The sequence below is a fragment of the Lissotriton vulgaris genome, chromosome 2_1, assembly GCF_964263255.1.
Source record: "Lissotriton vulgaris chromosome 2_1, aLisVul1.2, whole genome shotgun sequence".
Classification (NCBI taxonomy): Eukaryota; Metazoa; Chordata; class Amphibia; order Caudata; family Salamandridae; genus Lissotriton; species Lissotriton vulgaris.
In genome coordinates, this window is record NC_141687.1 from 664,319,246 (window position 1) to 664,332,869 (window position 13,624).

The 13,624-nt window shown below is 44.5% G+C and overlaps 2 protein-coding genes across 7 annotated transcripts in view; one reads left to right on the top strand and one right to left on the bottom strand.

Moving 5' to 3' along the window:
• Nucleotides 1–13,624, bottom strand: part of WT1 (WT1 transcription factor) — a 273,662-nt gene that overhangs the window by 29,679 nt on the left and 230,359 nt on the right. For all 6 annotated transcript variants that reach the window (XM_086955847.1, XM_086955844.1, XM_086955848.1 and 3 more), the window contains one exon: nt 1,996–2,146. In XM_086955847.1, the coding sequence (XP_086811973.1) occupies nt 1,996–2,146 (151 nt within the window). The remainder of the gene's footprint in view (nt 1–1,995; nt 2,147–13,624) is intronic.
• LOC147730943 (uncharacterized) lies at nt 10,101–11,928 on the top strand. The gene has a single exon (XM_086958656.1). The coding sequence runs from the start codon at nt 10,114–10,116 to the stop codon at nt 11,926–11,928; it is 1,815 nt and encodes a 604-aa protein (XP_086814782.1). The 5' UTR covers nt 10,101–10,113.

Sequence of the window (13,624 nt, forward strand, 5' to 3'; positions counted from 1 at the left end):
AACATGGAAAGCCCTTTTACACCCTTTCTGCTTCATCTTTGTAGACAATATGGGAGAATTCTAGTTTATAGTAAAGTATTGGGGCAATCCTGAAACCCTGCCCATAACCTGCACTAGTACTGGGTCAAAAGGTGAATGCATGAAGATATCATAAGCAGGCCTCTTTGCAAGCTATGCACTAACAAAGCACCATCTTAACCAGAAGAAGTCAAGCACAAGTAGACGCTCTGTTAGGCATTACAAATTATTACTTTGGTAAGCCTAGGCATCGAGGCTAGGGACACATACCTACAAGAGCTTCAGCAAAGTGAGTATGTGTGAACTAGGTAGCACCCATTAGGTCTTTACTGCAGCCCCACACAGTGTTTTTCAGGCAACTTACTTTAAACCCTGCCATTTCTTTGTTGGTGATTATTATTTTTAATTTGCCAATGAGTAAGAGATCGTGAAAAATTCCAATGAAAACGGAGAGTGCTACAGCCTGGTAGTGAGTGAGGGTATGGTTACTCTTTAAAAACACCTTCCTGGTAGCCCTAACATTCGAATCTGGGTGCCAGTGTTATTATTAAAACTAGAAAACATAGGAAGTCCTGGGCTCTAGTTACACTGGCAGGATATCATGTAGACCACCCAGGAGATGTTAGAATTGTTGAATTGTCTGAGTTGCCAGGGGCGGTTGGCTCCCAAATCCACACTCTTGGTAATTTTTCTCATTGGTCAGACTCTCCAAATAAGTGATTTAGGTGTGCTTAACGTATGTATGGTAAATTCACCAGTTAAATTATCATTATGGAATAGGTGTGGACTGTGGTACTATGATCAATCTGACAAAAGCCACAAGCATTTGGTAACATAAGTGGCAGAAATATGTTGACCCTAAGAGGAAGTAGGGGTAACTAGAGCCCTGGGACTTCCTAACCATTCTCATTTTTCATCATACCGGTTGTTTCCCAGATTAACACGCTATGGATACCAGGCAGGTATTTTCAAAGAATAACCCTACCAACACTTACTCACCTATTCCTTTTCCAACAAAGTGCTACTGTGCATCTCACAGGTTATAGCACGCCCGTTCTGCGACGCAATGGGAAAGAAGCATGCCACCAAGGGGTACCACTGGTGGGTGAGAGTTCTTTAAAGGAAAAGGATTTTTTTCTCTGTATGTATTTTTATAATTAGACATATTTATCAAATTTAAAATGTGATTGTAACACTGTTTGTGATTTTTTAGGTTTAAGAAAAAATAAATGGACTGTCAGACTCTGCTTTCCATGACTTCCTCCTCATGTGGTCACCCTTTTCCACTTGTGCCTTTGAGTCCCAATGTATGGGTTCCCGAAGTAAGTTTCTATCTTTTCACGCACTGAACATATGTAGAGAATGTCCACATAAAATGACACAAATATCGCTATTGATTGTGTGTGCAATGGATTTGCTCCAGAAATGCAAGCAAACACACCCATAAGTTCACAACATGTATATTATTTCCCGACATTTTAACATGTATGCCCTTGACGGTGGAAAAAGTACAAGTAAGTGCACCAATGTATCCAATCTTTACATTATTTAAATGATATGTTTTGTAGGAGAGGTAAATGTGAGAAAATGCACTTTAAGGGAAAGCCTTTGCATTTAATCATGGACTTGTGTATTGCATTCCTTGCTTACAGTTTGCACGTGATTGGTTAGGAAAATAGGTATAAGCAACCAGTTTACTTGAATATGTTAACATGCATAATTTGCAAAATGTAATTTAGCCTAGACTAGTGGAGGAATGGACATGAGAACAGAACACTTGCACGCTACACACACAAGTAAATGTATGTACCACAATGTAGTGTTTATAGCCATAACTTATCATCTTTGGGAATCAGCTTAAAACCAATTAGAAATAGACATGCAAAGAGACACACAGACGAGTATACAAGTTCACAAAAGAACAAATAGTTGTAATTACCCAATTTCACCTCCCACTACAAGGTTCTGAAGTCCTACCTGTGTGTTTCCTGCTGTGCATCTGCAGGTGTGAGAGTTTGAAGTATCTCTTATTGCAGCCAGGGTAGGCGCACATAAATGGCCGCTTTTCATTTGTCTCGGTTGCTGATCTAACAATTGTTGGAGGCACTCCTGGCACGCGTCGAAACTCCTGAAAAAAGAGCCTGTTGATTGTTTTCTGCTTTAAAGTTTTCTCCAACATAAAATGCCCTTTTCAGTAGCTTCTTATAATACAGCACGTTATGTAACACCATTGATATTCATTGCAGAAAAGAGTCTAAGATTTAGAAATGTGTCCAGAGGTTGCCCTTTATTGATTCCACCACCAAGGGAGTATGATAATAACTGATTTACAGGTATTATCTTTCCCATATGTTGTAATCTCTTTGACTTTATTACATGTATTTACTGCATACTTACTGCTTAACGTAATGTAATTGACAAAACATGACATCACAATTCATACTAGATAGGTCCCAATGCAGATCATTTTGAAAAGAGCATTCCACAAGATTCCTGTCCACCCAGTAAAAGTCCATTTTCTGTTCCAACTTGGGGAGAAAAGTGTCTTGAGTATAGAAACTCTAAGCACAGGTCAGGTGCTGGAGATTTGGTGAGTTAAAGGTGCTTTCCTCTAGCGTTGGCTACCATACAGTAGCTGAAGGGTGGAGGATCAGGTCAGCTGTGAGCACCGCAATCACCCCTGAAATGGGGACGAGAGATAGCAAGGGGCCCAGAAATGAGAAGTGGTTGGAAGCGGACTGGTGATAGGTGGTCAGGAAATTAACTGCGTTTATGGGGTGTCCAATTACTCTAAATCTTCTCAAGTCAAATATTTTCATTGGACGATTTGCATTCCATCCCAGAATAATACTTCGAAATCTAACTTATATTCCTTGTTTGTCAAAATTGTATACAGTAGCTTTCTTTTGACCAGTTTACAAAAGTGACCTCGATTGCAACAGGGAAACTTTCAATGCAGTGACTGACTTTGCACTGGAAAAAAAAGAATTACATTACACCCATTCTACTAATGCTGTAATGGCTTGCCATTGAAGATAGGTAACATCGTAGAAAAACCTTCATCATTTGCAAAAATTAACATAAACCCAATACTCTCCAAATATTCAACGACTTGAAAACATCTGTAGGACAATGGCCTCTAAGCCGTGTGGAAACTCTTTTCTAAGAAAATCCAGGGTTAAAAAAATGTTTAAAGTGGACCACGGCACTATCATTTAGAAGGCTCTGATAGCATAACTTGGAACTCACTCTCTGCAGTTCTAGGAACAAGTGTCTTAAAAAAGGATCTTAAAATTCCTTCTGTCCAAGGACACACCAAATCTGATGCCACCTAACTGCTTTATTATGTATTTTTCTCACAACTCATATGTTCTACTCTCTTAGTCCAGTGCATGCGTCTTATGACCAAAGATGACTCTTTTGAATATACCTGTTTCTTAACCCCCACTCACTGATGGCTCACCCATCCTTTCCAGTGCGCTATGTTCTTGTTTTAAGTGTTCGAATCTGAGCTTATCCATTGTATACTGACTTTTCAGGCATCTGCATTTAATACTGTCAATTGTACCATTTTCCTTATTAAAAAGTAATTCCTAACTTTGTATTTGCAATTAACCCACTTACTTGATGTGGTTATTATTTCAATTCTGTAACACTGTCCCTCAATTGTAAATAGCTCTTGAGCTAGACTTTTTAACCAGTGTCAAAGCCCTTTCTATGGTGCCTAGGGACTATTATGTACCACTATTTCCATTTTGATATATGTACTTTAGGCAATTGTTACTAAAAGGAAGCTTGATACTATACAAGTCAAATCCAGTGCATGATTTTGAAATACACAGAATCTTCCTTAGGTTCCACAAATAATGACCTGATCATGAATATGAAGCGGAGATGGGTGTCAATTGGGTAAAGTCAAGGGTAGCAGTGACCACCTATACAGCTCGTCGTTTGGAAACTTTGACACTTTCCTTGAGACCAGAGGTCTCCAGAGTTATGTAAGCAGCTGAAAAAAGAAAACATAAGCAGGGATCTAAAAAACTTTTTTACTTTCAATCATTTTGATAATTTGTCTTGCCCCTAATCTCTCAGCAGCAAATAAAAGGCAGCTTATGTCCTAATGATTGAAGGGATAAAGCAGTGTAGTCTTCAGGAGTCAAAGGATGTGCAAGCTTGTGTATTATGTCTAGCCTTTCCGGAATTCGGTTAAAACCGACTCTGAACGAAAATACACTACGGAATGAAAATCAGCTCACCCGGTTTAAACCGAGTGTCACTGATTTTCATTGCTGTTACACCGCTTGGCCACTTGATGGAGCCAAAGCATTGCAGACCAAACTGCAATTTAGCCATCAAGAAGGAAACAGCCCAGAACGTGCGTCACCCCCATTAAAAGCGGGGAGACACATTGGTTGGCAAGGTTGTTGGGTGTGGCCAGGTCCCATTCTAAATACTGTCCAAGTTTGTATGGTCCCACACACCTCACCACAGTTCGGGCAACCTTGACGAGGAGACGAGACGACGACCAGACGAAGACCGCCAGTGTTCCAAGGCCTACGTGAACCAGCCAAGGTAAATGTTGGGAGTGTTGTACAGGCATGGCATGCTTGTGTTTAAATTATTATTCCATTTCTGAAATCGGCCCGTGAGCAAGGGCCCCCCTGCCTGGCTAACGTGTGGTGGGCCCCAGGTAAAGAGGCATCATGCCTGTGTTTAAATATTTATTCCATTTATGAAATCGGCCCGTGAGCAAGGGCCCCCCTGACTGGGTAACGTGTGGTGGGCGCCAGGTAAAGAGGCCGCATTGCCTGTGTTTAAATTATGATTCCATTTCTGAAATCGGCCCGTGAGCAAGGGCCCCCCCCTGCCTGGCTAACGTGTGGTGGGCGCCGGGTAAAGAGGCCGCATTGCCTGTGTTTAAATTGTGATTCCATTTCTGAAATCGGCCCGTGAGCAAGGGCCCTCCTGCCTGGCTAACGTGTGGTGGGCGCCGGGTAAAGAGGCCGCATTGCCTGTGTTTAAATTGTGATTCCATTTCTGAAATCGGCCCGTGAGCAAGGGCCCCCCTGACTGGGTAACGTGTGGTGGGCGCCGGGTAAAGAGGCCGCATTGCCTGTGTTTAAATTGTGATTCCATTTCTGAAATCGGCCCGTGAGCAAGGGCCCTACTGCCTGGCTAACGTGTGGTGGGCGCCGGGTAAAGAGGCCGCATTGCCTGTGTTTAAATTGTGATTCCATTTCTGAAATCGGCCCGTGAGCAAGGGCCCCCCTGCCTGGCTAACGTGTGGTGGGCCCCAGGTAAAGAGGCATCATGCCTGTGTTTAAATATTTATTCCATTTGTGAAATCGGCCCGTGAGCAAGGGCCCCCCTGCCTGGCTAACGTGTGGTGGGCCCCAGGTAAAGAGGCATCATGCCTGTGTTTAAATATTTATTCCATTTATGAAATCGGCCCGTGAGCAAGGGCCCCCCTGACTGGGTAACGTGTGGTGGGCGCCGGGTAAAGAGGCCGCATTGCCTGTGTTTAAATTATGATTCCATTTCTGAAATCGGCCCGTGAGCAAGGGCCCCCCCCCTGCCTGGCTAACGTGTGGTGGGCCCCAGGTAAAGAGGCCGCATTGCCTGTGTTTAAATTGTGATTCCATTTCTGAAATCGGCCCGTGAGCAAGGGCCCCCTGCCTGGCTAACGTGTGGTGGGCGCCGGGTAAAGAGGTCGCATTGCCTGTGTTTAAATTGTGATTCCATTTCTGAAATCGGCCCGTGAGCAAGGGCCCCCCTGCCTGGCTAACGTGTGGTGGGCCCCAGGTAAAGAGGCATCATGCCTGTGTTTAAATATTTATTCCATTTGTGAAATCGGCCCGTGAGCAAGGGCCCCCCTGCCTGGCTAACGTGTGGTGGGCCCCAGGTAAAGAGGCATCATGCCTGTGTTTAAATATTTATTCCATTTCTGAAATCGGCCCGTGAGCAAGGGCCCCCCTGCCTGGCTAACGTGTGGTGGGCGCCGGGTAAAGAGGCCGCATGCCTCGCACTCATCACCACACACAGACACATTCACAAATACACACACCCTCTCACGTTCTTCAACACACACCCAATCACACGGTTTCTGATTGTGCTGGGATTGAACTCGGCCCACAGTCATAACTCTTGCAGACATGCCGGAATGTGTGTGTGTTGGGGGGGAGGGGGGGGGGGTATGCTGCCTGCTTAGTTACATTATTCTTCCGTCTTTGCCGACTTAGAAACGAATTGCTGCAGTCCGTCACAGGTTTGGCTCACAAGCCCACCCACAGATGGGATGGACAGAGCGACGCGAACAGGCAGGGGCAGGAAGGGGTAGAGACATTGTAGAATGAAGTGTGTCTGAGAGAGAGAACGAGAAAGATAAAGCGAGAGAGAATTAAAGAGAGTTGGGGCGAGAGAACGAGTAGGAAGGACGGCGAGAAGTGACTAAAGTGTTAAAGAGAGGGCAAGCTACGGTGGAGTAACAAAGAGCTGCTAACTAGGGAACCGGGTTCGAGTCTGGAAGTGGCCTCAACATCCCGAGATTCGGGCAGATCACATAACCTCCCAGTGGCTACAAAAATGAATGTCCCCCTGTGTAATGTAATTGGTGCTCATGTAAAGCGCTCCAATACTTTGGGGTCCGGTTGGCGCTATGTAAAGCTGCAAAATAAAGAGCTAAAGAGAGGGGTTTTGAAAGAGAAAGAAAGAGTGAAAAAAGCGGTAATGTGAAAAAGACCTAAAGAGAGCGAGTCAGAGACAGGTACAGATACAATTTTGTGGTACAGAAATTCGTGACTTTTTAAACATGGTCTTTTGGCCTTCCAGGAGCACTTTTATTTCGTCCTCGCCGAAGACAACGGTACAAACCCAGTTCCGCCGCCTTCAAGCCTCACATAAAGGTGTAAATCGGCCCGTGAGCAAGGGCCCCCCCTGGCTAACGTGGGGTGGGCATCTGTGAAAGAGGCGCGATATTGTTTAATGCGGTGGGGGAGAGGAGCTGTTGAGGTCTGCCGTTTGTTAGCCTGCAGCCGCGCCCCATTACTTCACAGGTCTTTAAAAAGACCATTTACATAATGAGGCTTGAAATGCTTTGTTTTTGAATTAAGCTTCTTTGCTTAATGCGGCCCGTGAGCAAGGGCAGCCTGCCTGGCTAACGTGGGGGTGGGTATTCTCTCTGGCGGTCTGGTGACTCAACCATAAAGTGCAGGGGTGCGGCTCGGGCACATTCTCTTTTTAAACCATTAGGTCTTTCTCCAACCAGGACCGCTCCACTTGGAACGGACTTCGTAACCCTATCCCATTGCCCCACTCCTCTCCCTACAACAAAACGGAGCAGCTGTCCGACCTCTTTTTACATGCATGACTTTGGTTGGGGGGGGGGGGGGGGTACTTTGATTTGCTTCAAGCAGGGCTTTAAGTGGACTGCTTAATGAGGCCCATGCACAAGGGCCCCCCTGCCTGTCTAGAGTGTGGTGGGCGCCGGGTAAAGAGGCATCATGCCTGTGTTTAAATATTGATTCCATTTGTGACATCGGCCCGTGAGCAAGGGCCCCCCTGCCTGGCTAACGTGTGGTGGGCCCCAGGTAAAGAGGCATCATGCCTGTGTTTAAATTATGATTCCATTTCTGAAATCGGCCCGTGAGCAAGGGCCCCCCTGCCTGGCTAACGTGTGGTGGGCGCCGGGTAAAGAGGCCGCATTGCCTGTGTTTAAATATTGATTCCATTTGTGACATCGGCCCGTGAGCGAGAAGTGACTTGAGAGTGTTAAAGAGGGCAAGCTACGGTGGAGTAACAAAGAGCTGCTAACTAGGGAACCGGGTTCGAGTCTGGAGGTGGCCTCAACATCCCGAGATTCGGGCAGATCACATAACCTCCCAGTGGCTACAAAAATGAATGTCCCCCTGTGTAATGTAATTGGTGCTCATGTAAAGCGCTCCAATACTTTGGGGTCCGGTTGGCGCTATGTAAAGCTGCAAAATAAAGAGCTAAAGAGAGGGGTTTTGAAAGAGAAAGAAAGAGTGAAAAAAGCGGTAATGTGAAAAAGACCTAAAGAGAGCGAGTCAGAGACAGGTACAGATATAATTTTGTGGTACAGAAATTCGCAACTTTTTTGGCCTTCCAGGAGCACTTGTATTTCGTCCTCACCAAAGACAACGGTATAAACCCAGCCCGTCACCTTCACGCCTCACATAAAGGTGTGTGCCCCTTAAGCTCTTGGCTCGTTGGGGGGGGGTCAGCGAGAGAGAAATGTCTGTCCTCTGCCTGTACCTGAGGACCCCCCTGGCCCCGTCACTGACCCAGGTCAATGCCCTTTTCAGCGCACTACCGGTGCCTGCCCTTATCACCCAGGCACTAGCCCCCCCATCGGAGGAAGAGGCGCAATATTTGTTTAATGTGGTGGGGAAGATGAGCTGTTGAGGTCTGCCGTTTGTCTGCCTGATGGCACTTCTTTGCTGCAATGGAAGGGCATACACAAAACAGCATGTATTCATGATAAACATATAAGGGCATGTGGAAACTCTTTGGGGCAACAAACCCCCTCTGCCTGTCCCCCTTTTGTCGATCAGACGCTGAGCTCAGTGGTGGTGTAGTGGCCTAGCACCCCCATTAACTCAGCCGTCGCGTGCGCCGAAGGTGCAGTGAGGCTCAACTGATTCTCTCCCATCTCAATATATTTTTTACCCTGAGCGCACACACAGAGGCTTTTGGAAATGTGGTCGGGGCACAGGGCAAATAGAACTAGCTGCCTTCATTTCCACCACGATCTGAAGCAGCAGCTGCTACAAACAGGCTCAGCGATATATATATATAAATATGTTAATATACATTTATATCCCCCAGAACTGCTTTCATCTCGATGAGCATTGCGTGCCTGCAATGCCCGTGGGAGTCAGATTGTTGCAATTAACTTGGCACAAAAAATTCCGTAGAGGAGTTGGCATGTGTGTTTGTCAATTGAAAAATGATGTTTTATAAAGGTCAAAAATATATAAAGGGCTGATTGCAGCTGTAAATATAGACAGGAGATCTTTAGCAAAAAAAATTTATTTTAATGTTGGTCAGCCTTTCTCCGCAATCCACTCTAAACAAGCATTTGCAATGCAATAGGTCTCACAATAATTACGTTTGAGCTATTGGCATTGCTAAATATTGCAACACCAATTGCAACAAAAGTCTATAAATTGTAGGCCAAAACAAATGTGTCTTTATTTTTGTAGCAATGGTGGCATGCTGCACTTTAGATGAATATGTTTAAAAGTAAAGTGCGCCATACTGTGATTGCTAAAACTGTTAATTGTGGATGCGTGTATAATTGATGTGTGCACTCACGGCTGGTGGTGTGTGTGTGCCTGGTGGAAGCAAACAGGGTTAGAGTCTCAGCAATGACGCTCAACTTCCTGTGAATCTGGGCAAACCAAGCAATCTACCTGTCCCTAACAAAAATGAATGTGCCCTTGTGTAAAGCAACAGGTGCTCACGTGAAGCGCTTCAAAATCTTCAGGTCGAGTTCGCACTATATAAATCTCAGAGGAGAAAAAACAGCAGTGAAAACCAGCCTAGCTTTACTCAGAGCGGTGCCATCATACTACGCGATTTGTGACAAGTGCCCAAAACCATGAACATGTCACCCAGCTCTCACTTTCTTCAAATGACAACACATTGATTCTAAATGAACTATGAAAAGTGCCTTCCTTGTCTACAACGCCCAACACCCCCAAAAATCTCTCATAAATTACTCATACCTGGAGAGTACCAAAACCTGCGATTCCAAAAACGTCTCTCTGTACCCCGCAGTTCAAGAGGTGTGCCTTGCACAGAGCCTCCCTTTTCAGGCAAATTTCCAAAAATGCTGCTGACTTAATCTTACAGACATCAAGGCCTCACACCCCTGCCCTGGGGTGCTTTTAGCCTATTAGCTCCTGTGACCAGAACTTGTTGTTTCTGTTACTCATTGCAACACAAGTGCGCTCTTCCCTGTTTGCACAGCAGTCACCTGACCATGAAAATATTGTCGTTCTCTTTATTTTCTCAACAGTACACAACCGGTTTCTAAGTGTTTTTTATTTTTTATTGATCTAGTGTGCGCAGAACATGCCCCGCAGAATAAAGACGGCAGAAGACTATGTGCTGGAAAACAAAGATTTCATGGTTGAAGAAGTGCGTGGGCAAAAGATGTTAATTTGCAGGTTTTGCAGAGTGACTGTCCCAATAGTAACTGGGAAGACTGCAAGCCGAATTGCTGAACATCTTGTCACCAAGACCCACTTGAAATTGAAAGAGCCACCTAATAGCGACAGCCTATGCCAGATGTCTCTTGCTGAGACAATGACCCGCTTCAAAAGAAAACGTGAGGAAGAAAAGGATGTGGCACATGAATTTGTACGTGCCCTCGTGCAATCTGGAACCAGCTTACACCAAGCCGATGGACCGATTGGGAATCTTTTCCGCAAGCGTTCACCAGCATTCAAAACATTACCAAAAGCAACACAAATGTATGAGAAATACCTACCTGAGGTGTTTCTTGCAGATATTGAACATATTTCAGAGTTACTCCAAGGTGATGTAAAGATCTCTGTTACCATTGATGAAACCCCAGAGATGCGTGGCGACCCAGCAGTGGCAGTGCTAATCACATTTTGTGATGCAAAAAATGGATGGTACAGACGTACCATCATGGCAGATCTGGATGTACTAGAAACATGCAACGCAGTGTCACTTGGAATGCTGCTTCAGAGAGTTCTTACCAAGTTTAACAAAGATTGGAGAGATATTGTTTGTATTTGCAGTGATTCAGCAACGTATATGAAAAAGTTATGTGATGACCTGTCAAAAGCAGTACCTGAGCTGAAGTGTTTCCCTGTGAGAGATCCTTGCCACTTGCTAGATGGTATGCTGAAAGCAGCATTACAATCTTCTGAGCTAATGAAGAATGCTATTGATTTTGTAGTCCATTCAGGTGCACTGTTTCGTTATGCGCGGGAACTCAAACGCAAATATTTCTCATTTTGTGTTTTGTGTGGCAGCAAAGAAAGAGTCATCCCAACTGTGTCATTTAGTCGGTGGTTCTCAGTCCTAGAGGCCGTGAATGCAATATTATCTATGTGGCGACCCCTTACTGAATTTTTGCTTAGTGATGATGCAAAAGGCAAGAAATGTGAGGATCTTCGGGTGCATATTGATAGTGATGTTAAAAAAAGTACACTGTACTGCATCCTTAGATTTTTACAAGAAAACATGACTGCTGTAGTGGACATAATCAAAAAACTAGAGTCAGAAAACACCCTTGTCTACCAAGTGTTCAGTATAATTGGTGTTGATGTCAAACATCTCCTCGAGAGTAGGCTAGACGACACTTTTAGTGACTTTGGCACGGCAACATGTTCCCTGTTAGAATGCTTGCCACTTGGGAAGCAAAGAAGTGTTGAAGACCAATTCAGAACATTTTATTTTACCATGCATGAGAAATGGCTAGCTATGATGCATAGAAATGTCCCTTCACCAACCATGGCGTTTGAAGTGAATGAAGCCTCACTTTGGTACTCTGCACAAGTGTTAGATCCATTCCGTAAAGGGGAATTTTCTCCGGACTTTGCAAAGTACAGCTTCATTTTTGACCGCTTTAATACCTCTGAGGGCATGTGCACCCAGTTCAACGCATATGTTGCAGAACCTATCCCAGAGAATGTCAACCTTGAGGTGCACCAGTACTGGCATGGAAAGCTATGTCAGTGGCCAGAGTTGGCAAATTGTGTACTGGCTGTTTTGGCGTTGCCAGTCTCAAGTGCCAACGTTGAGAGGGCGTTTTCACAAATAAAAGTGTACATGGGAAGGAAAGAGAGAGCGCGAATGACTAAAGAATCACTGAAGAAATATTGTATGGTGTACTACAATAAATTTGACTTGTGAAAATGTATTTGGACTTCATATACAGTTATGTACACTGTCTATATGCCATGCATCAATGAAGAAAGCCAGCAATAATAAAAGCAAAGCGTTCCATAAACACCGGAAAAACACCGTTTCAGTCGTTTTTTATGGCGCGAAAATTAGTAATCACTGAAAAGCACTGTTTTTTTCAGGTATTGAAATCACTGGAAAACACTGACAAAACACCACCAGAATTTGCCCAAAATAGAAACTGAAAACAGGAAAGCCTAATTATGTCATTTTGGTGACTCGACATCCATCCAAGTGGGGGTTTGATCCATCATAATATTTATTTATTGTTCTAATATAGCACACTTTTACCTAGATGTTGTCAGTGCACTTTAGAGCTGAACATCAGGAGGTCAAGATCTCCAAATAGAAAGAATAATGCAGACAAAAATGGAGAGAAAACAGTGATATAAATCAGGCTTTTAGAACAATAATAAGCAATATCAGAGACATAAACAAAGCTAATTTGTCCCAGGGATCTGTTGCACTAGGGTCAAAGAAGTGGGGAATGAGGTAGGGTTGTACAGGGATATGTGTTTCATGAACAGGAAATCTTTCCAATTTTTACAGTATTTAGGAAGTTTTCTTGGAATTCTACCTCGGCAGTTAGAGCAATCCCTTGAAAGGAAGAAGGTCCTCCAAGTGATTTGATTGCAAGACTTTGACAGCCTGATTCACAAAGGGCTTCCGCACCCCTGCCGGAGACCCCACTGTCGTGGGTGAATCCCTGCACTCGGGCTGAATCTCCGCAGTCAGAATTCACATTGCGGAGATTCCGCCCAAAAATGCAGAGGCTTCCCCATGACTGCTGGGACTCCGCCATGAGTGCAGAGGCCCTTTGTGAATCAGGCCCTGAGATTTGAAACTTTCTGATTCAAGCATAAGACTTCTTTAAAGGTTGGAATGGAATGTAGTTGAAGTGATAAAAAATGATTTTTTCAAGTCAGAACTTCATCCTAGCCTCCAGGGGTAACCAATTAGGCTCTCTTAACATTGCGGTTAGGTGGTCAAATTCCTTTCAGTTAGATGAAAGCTCAGCAGCTGAGTGGGTACATCATTTTGAGAGGGCCACAGGGATTGTTTGGGTGTCTTGGTGTGCAATGTATTATCGGAGTTGATTCTGGAATTTCACCCAGCAGTTCTCCCAATTATTTTCGGGAGTTGTCAAACAGGGATTGCCAGATGGATGACTCCAGAACTCAGGCCACCAGGGTGGTGATTCCTAACTCCCCCTGACCCTTAGAGCTGAACCCCATACTGAGCCGATGACACAAATACACCATAGTATTTCAGGCATTGAGATCTATAATGCCCTGGACAGGTCCACACCAAACAAAGCCCCAGGAATAGATAAGGAGCAAGGTGATCTTTTTATGCCTCATAGGGATGTATGCTGCCCCTATTTTTCACTGTACGTCAGTGCAATACTGAATGGTGTCCCTATGCAGGGGTGGAGATAATCCCAATTCACAATAAGTGCTCTAGATCCCTAACCTCCAACTATAGACTAATCAGCCTCCTTGACAATTCACAAAAACAGTTTAGTCTGATTATTTTGAATACGCAAAGTGAGTGAATGTCTGACACAAATGTGCTTAATTAGATTGCATTTGAACAATTATGCCCAGGTTCGATGTGGGCCATAGGGCGAATTGACAGACACCAT